The sequence below is a fragment of the Acomys russatus genome, chromosome 15 (assembly GCF_903995435.1).
Source record: "Acomys russatus chromosome 15, mAcoRus1.1, whole genome shotgun sequence".
NCBI lineage: Eukaryota > Metazoa > Chordata > Mammalia > Rodentia > Muridae > Acomys > Acomys russatus.
The window spans coordinates 19,695,232-19,711,479 of NC_067151.1; the positions used below are offsets into that span (position 1 = coordinate 19,695,232).

At 40.9% G+C, this 16,248-nt stretch overlaps 1 protein-coding gene across 4 annotated transcripts in view; it reads left to right on the forward strand.

Moving 5' to 3' along the window:
- The window catches only part of Abhd18 (abhydrolase domain containing 18), a 43,391-nt gene extending 31,861 nt beyond the window's left edge, over window positions 1-11,530 (forward strand). For all 4 annotated transcript variants that reach the window (XM_051157096.1, XM_051157097.1, XM_051157098.1 and 1 more), the window contains 6 exons: window positions 2,408-2,546; window positions 4,627-4,716; window positions 5,528-5,629; window positions 8,523-8,901; window positions 9,771-9,933; window positions 10,741-11,530. In XM_051157096.1, the coding sequence (XP_051013053.1) occupies window positions 2,408-2,546; window positions 4,627-4,716; window positions 5,528-5,629; window positions 8,523-8,901; window positions 9,771-9,933; window positions 10,741-10,792 (925 nt within the window). In that variant the 3' untranslated portion in view covers window positions 10,793-11,530. The remainder of the gene's footprint in view (window positions 1-2,407; window positions 2,547-4,626; window positions 4,717-5,527; window positions 5,630-8,522; window positions 8,902-9,770; window positions 9,934-10,740) is intronic.
- Window positions 11,531-16,248: the final 4,718 nt, after the last annotated feature.

Genomic DNA, 16,248 nt, shown 5'->3' on the forward strand with positions numbered 1-16,248 from the left:
AAGGAATTCACTTCATGGTGTGATAGTGGGCCTATGATCATAGAACCCACTCTTCTTACCTTGTTTCCTACCATCCCAAAGCAGCTGCCTTAACAGAACAATGGAATGTCCTGGTTGGTTGGTTGGTTGGTTTCTCTGTGTAGCCCTGGCTATCCTAGACTTGCTTTGTAGACCAGGCTGACCTCAAATTCACAGAGATCCACCTGCCTCTGCCTCCCTTAGTGCTGGGATCACGGACGTGTGCACCACTGCGCCCTGCTTGGAATGACCTTTTGAAGATAGTTACAATGCATTATCTAGGAGGGTTGGGGCAGGGTTCTCCAGAAGGGAGTATATGCTTTGAATCAGCACTCAGTATTCCTTGTTTACTGTGAGGACGAGGTTAGGAATGAACTTTGCGGAACTATGTGAATGGTAAAGTCCAAGCAAAATACAGAGCTAGTTCTAGGCCAGCCAAGGCTACACAAAGAAACGTGTGTGTGTGTGTGTGTGTGTGTGTGTGTGTGTGTGTGTGTGTGTGTGTGTGTGTGTGTCTCGGGGTGAGGGGTTGTTATTTAGACTAACAAGAAGCAACCTGAGTTAGTAAGACTGACTCATACAGACTGAGGTTGGAATGATAACTTGTCATTTACTAATTATGTATCCTAGCCTCTTCAGTTCCACTATAGAATGGGAATACTAATGATTTCTTCCATGCAGAATGGCTTTTGGAATTATGTTTGAAAAGCATTGCTCCTGTTGAGTGTGGTGCTGCAAGCCTTTAATCCCAATACTCAGGAGAGGAGGCAGGTGGATCTGAGTCTAGGGGCAGCCAGGGTTACACAGAGAAACCCTATCTCAAAAAACAAATAAACAAAAGAAAGAAAGAGAACATTGTTTCTCATATTATGTGCTTGTCTGGGGTAGAGCTGGAGTTCAGTGGTAAAGCACTTGCCTGGTGTAGACAAGGCCCAGCACTTGATCCACACACAGCCCTGAAAACCATAGTAATGATGATGGTCCAGTTTGTTTGATTTATTTTTTTTCTCTAAGAGTTCTACAGGAGTACAAATAAATGGCTTGCAATTTAAATCTTCAAATCACAGTTTACTGCTCTTGCTTGATTTGCCTGGGGCCAGGGAGGTGGACACTGAATGAGATGCTTCACTAAATTGTTCAAGCTGGCCTACTTCAGCCTCCCAAGTGATAGGATTACAGTCATCTACCATCCTGCCCTGCTTCTCTCTTTTAAAAAGTCATCTTAAGTCTGTTTTCATCAAAAGTGAGTAAACAAATAAAAACTACCAAAGAAAGACAGGAAGCAGTTAGACCAGGTCCACCATAAATATCTCCCTTCACCCAGAACCTTGCACTAGCATATTCTATGAAAAGAAAAGAACCAACCGAGAAATGACAGGAAGTGGAGCTTCGCAGCTTCTATCCAAAGCCAAAATACCTGTTGTAATGAGATAAAAACTGGCTTAAGACAGAACACAAAGAAAGGGAGGAATTTTCTGACAGGATGTGATCAGTTTTGATGGCAGTGAGCATACTGTTTGTTCTTGTTAGCATTACTGAAACAAGGTTTCACTCTGAACCTCTGCTCCTGCTTCAGCATTCCAACGAAACCTTGTCAAAATGTACACACATTGACTTAATGATTATTCAGTGGGTGCCACTTACATTAATTATGTGAAGAATCTACCAGTTTGATATCGGAACCCTAGCCACCCTGGAGCTTAACATCTACACTCTCCCAAGTCTCTAGTTGCAGAAAGCAGGCTTCTCTTTATGAAAATTCCCTGATGCGGGCCACAGTGGCCCACCTGTAATGCCAGCATTTGTGAAGCAAAGGCTAGCAGGTCAGGTGTCAGTACCATCCTGATCAATAATAGACCCTGTACCAAAAAGTAAAAGAAAATTTCAGGTATGTTGGTTTTTATCTAAATTAATTTAGCCAGGTTTCATTCCACATACCTATAATCCCAGCACTAAGGCTAAGGCAGATAGAGCTAGAATTCAAGGTCAGTCTGGCATGCATGGCAAGGCCCAGTTTCAAATAAATTGATTAAAACATGTGTTGTAGTCAGTCATGATAGCACATATATGAAATCTCAGCAGAGGCGGGAAGATCTCAAATTTGAGGCCACCATGGGCTACATATGAGTTCACTGCTAGCCTGAGGTATAGAGCAGGCCTCCTTCTCAGGAAGAAAAATAAAATAAAATGTAGTTGTGGACCAGCAAAATGACTGAACTGGTAAAAGCAATTGCTGCTCAAGCTTGGCAACCAAAGTTCAATCCCTAGAACCTACATAAAGGTGGAAAGAGAAAAGACACTCATACACGATACTTTCTTAACTTTTAAAAAGTATTATAGGTATAAATACATGAAATAAATCATTTTCTATTTTGTTTTGTGATGCTAGAAGATCCAGCTTAAAAAATGTCTCTGACCTATTTGTGATGGGAGGCGCTCTTATTCTAGAGTCTGCAGCTCTCTTGCACTGGCTGGAGAGGGAAGGCTACGGACCTCTTGGGATGACCGGAATATCCATGGGAGGACATGTGAGTCTGCAGTTTACATTTCATTGCCATCATTTTTGTAAATAGGGATAATAAAAGTGTGCTTGAGACGTGAGTTTAATGTTGGTGAAAGTAGGAAGTAGAAGCAGTTCCAATGAGGAGGTGATATCACTGTGTGTGAGTTATGTAGACAAGCATATACTGTAGAATTCCAGGTATAGCTCAGGCTTTGGATTGGATGTTTTATTAAAAATTGGGCAGTACTGGCGCACGCCTTTAATCCCAGCACTTGTGAGGCAGAGGCAAGCAGATCTCTGAGTGCAGGGCCAGCCTGGTCTACAGAGAGTCCAGGACTGCCAGTGCTACACAGAGGAAACCCTGTCTCAAAAAAACAAAAAATAAAGCCAAGCAAAACCATACAAATAAAAACAAGAAATGTACATATACTCCCCCCAAGCCCTTCAAAATCAGAAACCAAAGACCAATTGTCTTAAAGCCAGTAAGAACAAAAAACAAAACAATCAGGTAGCACACTGTCTTTCATCTTTTCATTTTGGAAGCTGCTAACCTGCACTTCCTGTATACCCAGGTAATTAATTTTATTTCTCCTCAAGTCTCTGATGGTCTTGAAGACCAGGTAGTTTGGTTTTACAATTAAGCTTAGTTATTTAGGGGTTAAGATGTTTTTAGGTCTAAATAGAGGTTTTAAGTTGATAATGACAAGATATGATAGATATTGATTTGCATTCAGAATTTTAGACTCAACCAAGATAGGAAAGGTTTTTTTCCTTTTTCTTTTTTTTTGGAGGGGCGCGGGGGTAGGGGGTTTGAGACAGGGTTTCTCTGTGTAGCCTTGGCTGTCCTGGATCACTTTGTAGACCAGGCTGGCCTGGAACTCATAGCAATCCACCTGGCTCTGCCTCCCGAGTGCTGTGATTAAAGGCGTGCGCCACCACGCCCAGTGGAAAGCTGTTTTCTTAAGGTTGCCAAGTACAAATAGCTAAAACACTAAGAATGTAATATTTATATAATTCCTGATTGTTTTGTGGTTCTTCTTGCTGTAAGTAGTTTATTGTATATATATGCTTCTCCCTCCTCTGCACAGGCCTCTGAGCATTGAGGGGAGGGTTGATGAAACTATCCCACATTAGGCCTGAGTGCTCCAAAGCTTCCCCTCCCCAACCCCCAACTCCTGTTTTTTAAGACAGGGTTTCTTTATGTAGCCCTAGCTATCCTGGAACTCTCTGTAGACCAGGCTAGCCTCAGACTCAGAGACCTGTGCCCCACCCCCACCTGCATTGCCCAGGTGTGGGTCCTCTGTTCTCATCTATTTCAAGAAGTCTCTCTGAAGAGAGCTAAGCCAGGCACTGCTCCGAATCCCAGCCTAGTTTCTTTAAGTTTTTCCCTTCTGTTATAACTTGGATGTTCTAAGTCTAGTCTTTGCTTTCTCCTGCTCCCTTTGTGCTAGCTTGTTTCACGGGCCTCTAAGTTGGGCATTAATGTCTCTTTAGTGCCCCCTTGTGCCATCACCTAGTTGAGCAACAGCTTTACAGCTCCCTTCCTCACAGAAGCCCTTTTTCACTCCCAGCTTCACAGTCTTCATTTCTCAGTACATTTCCACAGCACTAGGCCATAATTGTTTGCTGCACTGTTTTCTCCATGAAGTACTTAGTACAGTTAGTGTGCTCTGACTACGTAACATTTGTCATTAGTAGCATGTGTGTGTGTGTGTGTGTTGCATATATTTTTAAATGTATGTGAAACTTGCTATAGATGATCACTTGAATTATAAAAACTTAAATTCAAAATGTTACTCAAAGCCAGATGTTCCAAGTGCATTCTTTGCCAGTATTTGAGAGATTGAGGGAGAAAGAGCACACTTGTGATCCATAAATAGCTTATGCACACAGCAAAATTATCAAAATAAAGCCTTTGTAGTTCCTTGCTTCCTACAAGGAATTTATGTTGTTGAATTTTTAATTTAGATACATTCTATAAACATGATAGACCTTGTGTTCATGTCTTATCTCACTTACTCCCCACTACAAAGTACTTTTTAGTATTATGTATTTCTCACATTAGCGAAAAGAAGCTCACTACACTTGCTGTTGTCATATTGCAGATGGCCTCCTTAGCAGTGTCCAACTGGCCCAAGCCCATGCCATTGATTCCATGCCTGTCTTGGTCCACAGCATCTGGAGTCTTCACTACGGTAATTGGATTGCAGCTGATACTTGATAACATGTACTTAAATATAGTTATCCTGGGGGTCCTCCAAATCACTCCTGTTTAGTGACCACTAAAAGGAATAACAGAACACACATATTGTCTCTCCATTTTACACACACACACACACACACACACACACAGCTTAACTTTAGCAAAAGGATATGACAGAAAATCAACAAAAGAAAAAGGCAATGAGGCAAACTTGGTGCAGGGTTCCGAGGGTCCCTGTTGAGCTGAATCTCATGATGTGTGCTTGAATCCTCCAGCAGTCGCTTACAGCAAGTGCTGAAATGCTGCTCTTCACTGAGCCGAGCACAGTTAAGAGTCTAGAGTCAGTGTCAGATGCCGTCTATCTGCAGTGTACCAGAAGTTCAGAAGGAATTGCAGGGTTACAGCAGAGACTTACGCAAGCAGTATGACTACAATGGCCCACTCTTACGGTTTAGGGAAAGTTTAATATCGGTGTAAAAGCTTATTTGTTGATCAAATTCCCAGGCCATTCAAAAGATAAATAATATCAGCCAGGTATGGTGGCGCATGCCTGTAATCCTAGCACTCAGGGAGACAGAGGCAATCAGATCACTGTGAGTTGAGGGCGAGCCTGGTCTACAAAGTGAGTTCGGGACAGTCAAGGCTACACAGAGAAACCCTGTCTCAAAATAATCATAATTATAATAATAATAAATACATAAATAATCTCAAGCCCAATTGCACTAACTCCCTTATACAGTAATTAATAAAAAGAAAAATGTACTGGGCAAGCTATGTCATGATTTCATCTTACTTTCTTTCAGGGTGTATTAAGTAAATCAATTAATTGGCGGGAGCTGGAAAAGCAGTATTATACACAGACAGTTTATGAAGAAGAAATTATTCATATGCTTGAATACTGTGGGGTAAGTTTGATTTGGTTTGGTTTGGTTTCTGGTTTCTCTAGGTAAGTTTCCTGGAACTCGCTTTATAGACCAGACTGGTCTGAAACTCACTGAGATCTACCTGTTTCTTCCTCCTAAGTGCTGAGATTAAAGGCATACACTACCACGCCCAGATGAAATATTTTAATGTTCATGTAACATTGGAAGAAAAGTTGATTGCATATTTACTTACATAAAGACAATAGCAATTTTTAAAAACATACACATTTTTGAACTTTTCAAAATTATTCTTTTTGGGGGGGAAATGGAGTTGGTTTGTTCTGAGACAAAGTTTCTCTGTTTAGTAGAGTTCTGGCAGTCCTGGACTTACTTTGTAGACCAGGCTGGCCGCGTATTCAGAGATCTGCTTCTCAAGTGCTAGAATCAAAGGCGTGCACCACAGACAGCTTCATAGTGAGACCTTGCTTCAAAAAACAAAACAAAACAAAAAAGAAAGAAAGAAAAGTAAGATGTGTATCACTGCACACTGAAACCTTTTGTATCTTTTAGTCAACAAATTCTTTTGGTTTTTTTGAGACAAGGTTTCTCTGTAGCATTTGCTGTCCCAGAGCTCACTCTATAGACAAGGATGTCCTCAAACTTGAAACAATTTTTTTGTTTTGTTTTGTTTTGTTTCGTTTTGTTGGTTTTTCGAGACAGGTTTTCTCTGTGTAACAGAGCTTTGGCCGTCCTGGACTCTTCGTTGTAGACCAGGCTGGCCTTGAACTCACAGAGATCCGCCTGCCTCTGTCTCCCAAGTGCTGGGATTAAAGACAGGTGCCACCACCGCTTGGCAACAAAAATTTTTAAATTAGCCTTGAAAGGACTGGGCATGTGTGTGTATCAACTTAAAAGTATTAGGTAAAAAAAATAAGATGGGCATGAGGAATATTCCTACAATCCTAACATTTGGGAGACAGAGCTGGGGGGATTAATAGTGCAACGTCATCAGCAGCTACATGCAAGTGCAAGACAAGAAAGTCCCAGGTGTGAGCACTGCTGCATTGGGGGCCCATCTTTCAACACAGGAGTAGTTGGAGTTGTCTTAGTCAGGGTTCTCTACAAGTGTGGGGCCCTGGAGCCCTACAACTGGGGAGCTGGCCCAGAGCAAGAGTAAAGTTGACGCATGTCCACACCCCAAAAATCTTGAAACAGGCAGGAGTAGGACTGTTCCTTCTCTGCTGGACCTGCGTGTCCCAGCACACATATCCTGTCGCCAGGTCACAGGTTAAACTTCTTCTCTATTTATAAGGCCATGCATGTCCAACAAGCACCTAGAATTCCTCTTCATGTAAATAAGGCATTCCTAGCACCTTGGCCTCAACCAATGATATATACTCACCCCAAAAGCCCCATTCCCCAAAGGTTTAAATAACCTTTGTTCCCCACAATTAAATGAACTATCTCACTGAAGCTATCTTCCTAGAAGGCCATTTCTCTGGAACTCACCTCCACCTGAGACCCTGAATTGCACCCACCAGCCCATGCTAAACCTTACTCCCTCCAGTCCAGATTGGTGTGCAAAAGAGCCTGGATACCCTGAGGAAGAAGCAGACACAGGGTGGAACAGGAGGTTGGATGTCTGAGCTTCAGTAGATGCTGGGATCATGAAACAGTAGGCTCTAATGCCGTCTTCTGGTGTGCAGGTATACATGCAGGCAGAGCATTGTATACGTAATTAATTAATTAATTAATATTTTTTTAACAAAAAAGACCTAGATTAAAGTTGGATCTTCCCACTTCAAAGATCCATATCAGGAATGGGTCTTCCCACTTCAAATTATTTAATTAAGAAAGAAGAAATCCCCAGGTGGAGGTGTCGCACATCTTTAATTCTAGCACTCAGGCAGCAGAGGCAGGTGGATCTTTGTCAGTTTTAAGACAGCCTGGTCTACACAGTGAGTTACAGGACAGCCAGGGCTACACAGAGAAACCTGTCTCTAAAAACAAAACAAAGCAAAACAAAGCAACAAAATTCCTTACAGATGTGCCCAGCCATTTGGGTTTTAGTTAATGCCAGATGTAGTCAAGTTGACAACCAAAAATAGCCATCATGGGTGTTATTATTTCTCTTCCTCCTTCTCCTCCTTTCTTATTTTTTGTTTTTCCAGACAGGGTTTCTCTGTGTAGCCTTGGCTGTCCTGGACTCACTTTGTAAACTAGGCTGGCCTCGAACCCACATTTGCCACCTCACCCAGCTAATAGGTGTCATTTCAAATCCAAATCTAGCAACTAATAATTACATAGCTTTTGCTTGTCTTTTTCTGCTATAGCAGCTTCCAGTGGTGCTTAGTTTATTGAGCTTGAATTCCATGTGTTCTATCAGTTCATCTTTACTTTTATAAAGTGGAACACACTTCATATATACTGTGGGAAACCTCTTATAAGCAGAATACACATTTTCCCCTTTGTACCTGGTGTATTCATATAACATAATGTCTTCAGTGTTTATCCATGTGCCTTAAAAGGGAAGGGACTTTAGTGCTAAGAGTAAAGGCCTGTGCCTATAATCTTAGCACTTGGGAAGCCAAGACAAGAGGATCAAGAATGGGAGGGAGCCTATGCAGTGGAACCCCATGCCAGAAAAAAGAGAACAAAAAGTAATGTATGTATTGGGGGGGGGGGTTCTGTGACAAGGTCTCACTAAGTAGCCCACACCAGCCTAGAACACCCTGTTCTCCTGCCTCAGCCTTTTAAGTGCTGTAATTATAAGTGTGTGCCACTACCCCTAGCTTTTCATTAATTTCTGAGACTAGTCCATTGTATACATACTGTACCATATTTTACCTACTGATAACTGTTTACCTTTTCTGTTTTTAAAATGTTTCATAAAGTCTAATTATATTAAATGTTTTCTTTTTTATCATCTATTCAGACAGACTCTTTCAAAATGGAACATGAGTTCATGAAACACTTCCCTAGCCCTGCAGACAAGCTGACTAACCTGAATCTGGTTTCTAGAACTTTAAATTTAGATATGACAGACCAAGTTGTATCCCCAAAGCATGCTGAGTGCCAAAATTCTGGTAAAACATCTATCAGTGCTACTTCAAAAGGTCACCTGCTGCAAGATGCCACTAAGATGGAATGCTTGAATCAAACACTCGCAACTAACAAAAGTCGTTATACAAGTCACACCTCTCAGTCATTTCACCTGCTCAACAGAGAAAAAAGAAGAAGCAGTCTTCAAAAAGAATCTTTAATATTCATGAAAGGAGTCATGGATGAATGCACCCATGTAGCAAACTTCTCAGGTACTAATTTTCACAGGAAACTGGGAATATCTGTAGTGTGTAAATATTTGTCATATATTCTTCAGGTGTGCATGGGTGTTTTGTCTATATATATGTCTATACACCACGTATGTTCCTGGTGTCCATAGCCCAGAAGAGGGTGTCAGATCCTCTAGAACTGGAGTTACAGATGATGGTGAGCTACCATGTGGGTGCTAGGAATAAATCACAGGTCCTCTGGAATAACAGGCAGTCCTCTTAACCATTTGAGCCATCTCTCCAGCAGGTAGGGGTGTGTGTGTGTGTGTGTGTGTGTGTGTGTGTGTGTGTGTGTGTGTGTGTGAGTGTACACCTGTATGTGGATATGCATTCCATAGGTATGTGTGGAGGTCAGAGGACAACAGAAGTTCAGAGTCCTCCTTGGCTACAAAGTGAATTTGAGGCCAGCCTAGACTACACAAGAATTTATATGTGTGTATGTGTGTGTGTGTGTGTGTGTGTATTTTTTTTTTCTGAGACAGGGTTTCACTGTGTAGCCTTGGCTGTACTGGACTCACTTTGTAGACCAGGCTGGCCTCGAACTCACAGCGACCTACCTGCCTCTGCCTCCCGAGTGCACACCCAGCCCTATGCCCAGCTTTTAACATGGGTTCTGAGGATTGAAACTCATGTTCCCATGTTTATGTAGCAAGCACTTTACTAACAAAGCCATCTCCCCAACTTAGACAACAGGGTCTAAGTTATCCAGACTGGTCTTGAACTCGTAACCTCCCAAGAAGCTAGGGTTACAGACTCACATATGGTGCATTTTGTTTGGTAATATGATTTTAGGTATTTGTACAAAAAAAAATCAAAGAGCTTTGATTAATGCATCAAAATCCTATACTTAGTTCCAGTTGATCCAAGCCTCATTATAGTGGTACAAGCCAAAGAAGATGCCTATATTCCACGAACAGGAGTTCGAAGCCTACAAGAAATTTGGCCTGGTTGTGAAATCCGGTACCTAGAAGGGGGTCATATCAGTGCTTATCTTTTTAAACAAGGACTCTTCAGGTAAAATGATTTGTCTATCAGGTATTTGTTTGTTGCTTGTTTGAGGGAATATATTTTGCCTCAAGAAATATACAGAAGCCAACAAGGAAGTAAGAGGACTAGAACATAAACTAAAAATATATAATATTTTATATCTTACATTGAAGTGTTTTTTCCTGTATGGTCAGTCCTCTTATTTTGTACTCTAGGGAATGAGGAATGTAAGATATCAGAAGAACATTGTATCAGATAGTTTTTTCTGTTTTTTGTTTGGTTAGTTGGTTTAGTTTGGGTTTTTTTGGTTTTGTTTTTTGTTTGTTTGTTTTTGTTTTGGGTTTGTTTGTGTTTTGTTTGTTTGTTTTTCGAGATAGGGTCTCTCTGTTTTAGCCTTGGCTGTCCTGGACTCAATTTATAGACCAGGCTGGCCTCGAACTCAGTGATCCGTCTGCCTCTGCCTCCCAAATGCTGGGATTAAAGGCATGTGCCACCATGCCCAGCCCTGTATCAGATAGTTTTAACCAAGATAGTTTTCTAGAAATACATTAGTTAAAGTTTTAACCAGAGATAGTTTTAAAAATACATTAGTTAAGCCAGTTGAGGTGGTGCATGCCTGTAGTCCCAGCATTCTGGAAGGCAGAGGCAGGCAGACCTCTGTGAGTTCAAGGACAGCCTGGTCTACAAAGTGAGCCCAGGACAGCCAAAACTACACAGAGAAACCCTGTCTGAAAAATAAAAAAATAAATAAGAAAGAAAGGAAGAAATACAGTAGTTATCTGCCCTTCCCTGTATTTGTTAATGACTAATTATTTCTTTACATTTCATTTTTAGACAAGCCATCTACGATGCCTTTGAACGTTTCCTTCATAAATATGCTAACTAATTGGATCAATGTATTGTATAACATCTTATTTCCTACTAAAAGAGTTTGCCCTATGGTGATGTGAAAAACAAGCAGGCAGCACTACATACATGATTGTTGCTAAATTAGTCTATATGCCAGTGTTACGGGTCAGTTACCAACTATAGATACATTTCAATAATGTAAAAGCAGTACTTGAATCATACCATCCTAAAGTATTTGTTACTCTTTTAAAACTCTCATATACCTAATATGACATCTGTTGTTACTATTTATGGAAACATTTATAATTATGAATAATTTATTGATTCAGAATAAATAGAAACCCTATTGGTTTTTAATAGAATTGTTGAAATTAAGACTGTAACATCACATGTACTGTATACCGTTATGGCATTTTGCTATTAACTTGAGTTTTTAAAAAACTGTGTCCATCCTTTTTGTCTGTGTACTGCCATAAAAATACCCAAGATATGTAAATCAATGTCATCTTTGAGTTATGAAAATATCCTGACTGCTCAGCTGTAACCCATTCCATACTTGTAATCCCAGCACTTGAGAGATGGAGGCAGAAGGGCCGGAGTCCAGTCATTCTCCTTGACATAGCAAATTTGACACCAGCCTGAGATACATGAGACTGTGTCTCAAAAATATGCCTGGTATGGTAGCTCATACCTTTAATCCCAGCAGGTAGGAGGCAGAGGCAGGCAGATTTCTATCAAGTTCAAGACCAGTCTGATCTATATATCAAGTTTTGGGCCTGCCAAAGTTACATGATGAGAGTCTGTCTCAAAACGAAACAAAAAAGCAGTATAAAGCAAAAACCTGCCTTGGCTGCTTTCTAGATCCATGTTTTTAATAATTAAACTGAATGCTGAACTGTACAGGTGAGACTAATTAGACGAGAGAAGGCTTTACATTTTACCAACGATTAGCTCAGGAAAAGTACCAGGGCTGGGGCTGTGCTCGCCCAGCCTGCGTAGGCTCTGTCCCCAGTCCCCAGCACTGCCAAACAGAAAGGAGAGCTGCAGGTGTTTGGGAGGTGGGAGTCAAACATGTCTACTCTACTTAAAAGGTTTATTTTGAAAAATGGAAGTGATAGCAGAACTTTGCACTCGATGGTGGGTTCTGTCAGGCATTTTCTTCAGTTGCTTAAAGACTTAACAGCCTAATTTCAGAAGTTAACAGCCACATATGAAATTAAACCATTGTACAGGAAAACATAAGGTGTTATGTATACACTGGTAACTTTTTAAATGGAAATTATATGGATAGATACTTGGTGCTGATGTTGAACTTCTCTGAGCTAAAATGTTTAACAGGTTAAATGTGTTTGTTTGAAATTTGTATTGTTCTTAAATTGCAGCTAGCTCTTGCTGGGCTAGTGAGGATATGTGGATTGTAACATGCCTTTGGCAGCTTTTTTAAAAGATGTTTTGCCACTCTAATGTCTGTCACTAAAATTTCTAACAACTATTTAAACATTTTTCCTGTGACAATTATGTATATTCAGACTAGAACTTTTACTTTTGATTGCAAATATAAAATGTTCCTTAAGAGTAAAACCTGTCATGGTGTTGGCTTTGTACACTTTGATCCCAGTACTAGGGAGGCAGAGGCAGAGGGATCTCTGAGTTGGAGTCCAGCCTGGTCTTCAGAGTGAGTTCCAGGACAGCCAGGATTACACAGAGAAACCCTGTCCCCAAGACAAACAAAACCCAAACCAAACAAACAAACAAAAGAATTGGTTGCAGAGCCAGGCGTGGTGGCTTGCCCCTACTGGGAGTCAAGAGTTCAAGGCCAACCTGGTCTACAGAAGAGTTCCAGGGCAGCTAAGGCTACACTAGGTATTACTGGCAGTACATGCCTTTAATTACAGTAGAAGGCAATCAGTCAACCACAGGCCAGTGTGGTCTGCATAATATGTTCCAGACCAACCAGGGCTACCTGTCTCAAATAAATTTATTTCATCCTTTAAATGGCTGTTTTAAGACAGCATTCATGGGCTGGAGAGATGGCTCAGCGGTTAACAGCACTGTCTGCTTTTCCAGAGGTCCTGAGTTCAATTCCCAGCAACCACATGGTGGCTCATAGCCATCTATCATGAGATCTGGTTCCCTCTTCTTGTATGCAGATGTGCATGCAGGCAGAACACTATATATGTAATAAATAAATCTTTAAAAAAAAAAAAAAAAAGACAACATTCACAAAACTACCTAAACTGATTAATTCAGAAAAGAAAATACCTCTACTCACGTTTATTTAAGCCCACTCTGCAGAACAGTGGTTTAGGTATTATAAAGTCTCAAACCCTTGCTTGGGACAAAAGGCTGAGGTGCCTAGTTAATATATCAAAGTGAACCTGGCAACCAGGTTCTCCTAGCATCCCTCAGACCCTACCTGGTTTACATATCCTGCCTCCCACACTGAACTCTCCAGCCCCCTACCCTGAACTCTGCAGCCCCCAACACACACACAAACATGTGTGCATACATGTACAAGTTACATGTATTCTTTGAGAAATTAATATACTATTTACTATTTTTTTTAAAGGCCTGCTTGCCATTTACCTGCCACTTTGTGGATTAGGCCTATAAAATACTACAGATTCATTCAGACCAGAGTTGCAGGGAGCTAGTTCTCACAGGCCAGTTTTGCCCAGTTTTATTTGGTGTACATAGTAGATATGCATTCCCAGTTCTGCCACTGGACTGCTTATATGTACCTACTACTCTGTATTTCCAACTCAGCCCTTAATACTCTAAAGATGTAGTTCTATAGTTAGACTTCATGACTTACCAATGTTGTAATTAGATTATTTATCAACATATTTTAATGTGGTGCTTTCTCTATTATAATAAATATTAACAACAATTTTTAAAATATTTTTCAAATTTTATATTTCATAATAAAAATCTATTTTAGAAGTTGTTTGCTTTGTTTTTTCTTTTTAAAGAGGTATCATAACTACAATAAGCATGTTTCATTTGATTCATGTGTCTAAGCTTGAGCTAATTGTGTTCGCCCTTAGATATTGTACCCATATGATAAGGCAGAAATAAATAAGGGAAGCTCTAACACAATTAAATCAGTGTCTCAATATCTCTTCAGAGCCAGGTTTGTTCCGTGTGAAAGCATTCTGACACACCATGTTTGTCTCAGTGTTGTTTAACTTGGATGCGATTACATTCAAAATAGTAAACATATTGCAAACAATACCTCAAGGTGTCAGGTAACCAAAGGAGATTCCCTTTTGGCTGGGAGGATTAGGATCCTGGACACAGGCTGCCATAGAATGGTTTGGAAAGCAGATGTGGTTGATCAGATCTGTAATCCCAACACTGGAGAGGTTGAGGGAGAAGGACATAAAGTTCATAGTCAGCTGGGCTAACTCCACACTTGTACCATGGGTGTGTACATGCACGTGAATGTACACACACATACAAATACAATTTTTAAAAATTTTGAAGCCTGCTGGTGGTAGCAGCACAGGCCTCTGATCCCAGCACTCAGGAGGCAGAGGCAAGTAGATCTCTTTAGTTGTAGGCCAGCTGGGTCTACAAAGTGAGCTTCAGGACGGCCAGGGTTACACAGAGAAACCGTGCCTGGGAAAACCAATAATACCTTTCCCACCTCCCATCCCCCCTTTCACTATGTAGCCCTTTCTGGCCTGAAACTCACTATGTAAACCAGGCTGGCCTTGAACTCATAGATCCGCCTGCCTCTGCCTCCCATTGGAATTAAAGGTGTGTGCACCATGCTGAACTGAGAGTAAGATTTTATTCCCAAAGGAGATAATGCACTTAATTGTGGTTCAAAGTTTTGTTCCCTATCTTTTGCAAATATTCATGTTTTAAGGCTGTTCTACCAGGTCAACTTGCATAATTTTGCTCTGAGAATGTCTATACAGATAAGGTACTGCCAAAGGCTGATGATAAGCCCAAGGTAAATTGTTTCATTTGACTGCATAGCTCTGGCTGTCCTCTACCCACACAGATCTGCCTCAGCCTCCCGAGTTTCTGCAGCAAATGCTTTTAGTGGGACCCTTTGATGTGTGTTTATAAAATTCCACCTGGCCAGGCATGGTTTCCAGCACTGGGAAGGCAGAGGCAGACAGATTTCTGTGAGTTCGAGGCCAGCTGGTCTACAAAGAGAGTTTCAGGCCAGGCAGTGGTGGCGTAGGCCTTTAATTCCAGCACTAGGGAGACAGAGGCAGGTGAATCTCTGTTAGTTCAAGACAAGCCTGGTCTACAAAGTGAGTCAAGGATAGTCCAGGCTACACAGAAAAACTATATCTGAAAAAACCCGAGAGTTTCAGGACAGCCAGGAATAGAGAAACCCTGTCTCAAAAAAACAAAAAAGAAAAGAAAGAATGAAAGATTCCACCTGACTGCTCTCTCTCTCCACTGTATTTGCCTTGTCGCTATAACATAAGGATGGCAATACCACCCCTGTTTCTATTGTGACTGTTCAGTTAGTGTAGCGTTAAAGCAGTCGCAGAAAACACAGAAATGAGTAAATGTGAATGTGTTCCAACAGTGTTTTACTTAAGAAGCTGAAATTTAATTTCATATAATGTTTTTATGTGCCACAAAATATTCTATTTTCATTTTAGAGGCCTTTCCTAGCATGTTCAAGACCTGTGTTCAATACCCACCTTTGGAGTAGAGTGGAGGTGGGGGGGAAAGCTATTCTTAGTGGACAGGATTTGGCCAAGGCCACAGTATGCCACTGCCTAAGCTGGGTAACCTGCAGCTCCGACTTGTTACCTGTCTAACACCTTTACATTATTATGTACCCATTGCCATGGGATGGAAGGTGCTATCCATAAGACAGCCATTCCTGTTCAAGGGTCACTTAATAATAAAAACAGTTGGGCTAGAGTTAGCATTTGTGAGCCTCTGAGTTTGATACCACCACTGCCAAATAATAATAACAAATTAATATAATAAAGGCAAAAATAGTTACATCAGAAAAAAAAAAAAGCCAAAAGCCTATCCTTGCCTTCATTTTATGTGTAACACTTTTCAACACTTGGAAAATATTAGGTCACAGAGTTACGGCAGCACATTTCAATACATACCAAAAATTACATTCAGGGACTGGAGAGATGGCTCAATGGGTAAGAATTGTTTTCTGTGCAAGCACAAGGACCCAAGTTCCTATGCCAACACCCATGTAAAAGCTTAATATAGCTGTGCACATACCTGTAATCCTAGCACTATGTGAAGAAGAGACAAGTTCGTTGGGGCTTGCTGGCCAACAGCCTACCTCCAGGTTCCTGAGTGAGAAATTCTTTCTCAAAGGAATAATGCAGAGTGAGATAAAGACTTAAGGCATATTTTCTGGCTTCTGCATTGCCAACACACACATACACACACACACACAAATGAAAAGCTTTTCTGTTCATAAATAATAAAATCTCTGAGAATGAAACCAGAAGAAAATATTGCCCACTCATATTTTAAAAATGAAGC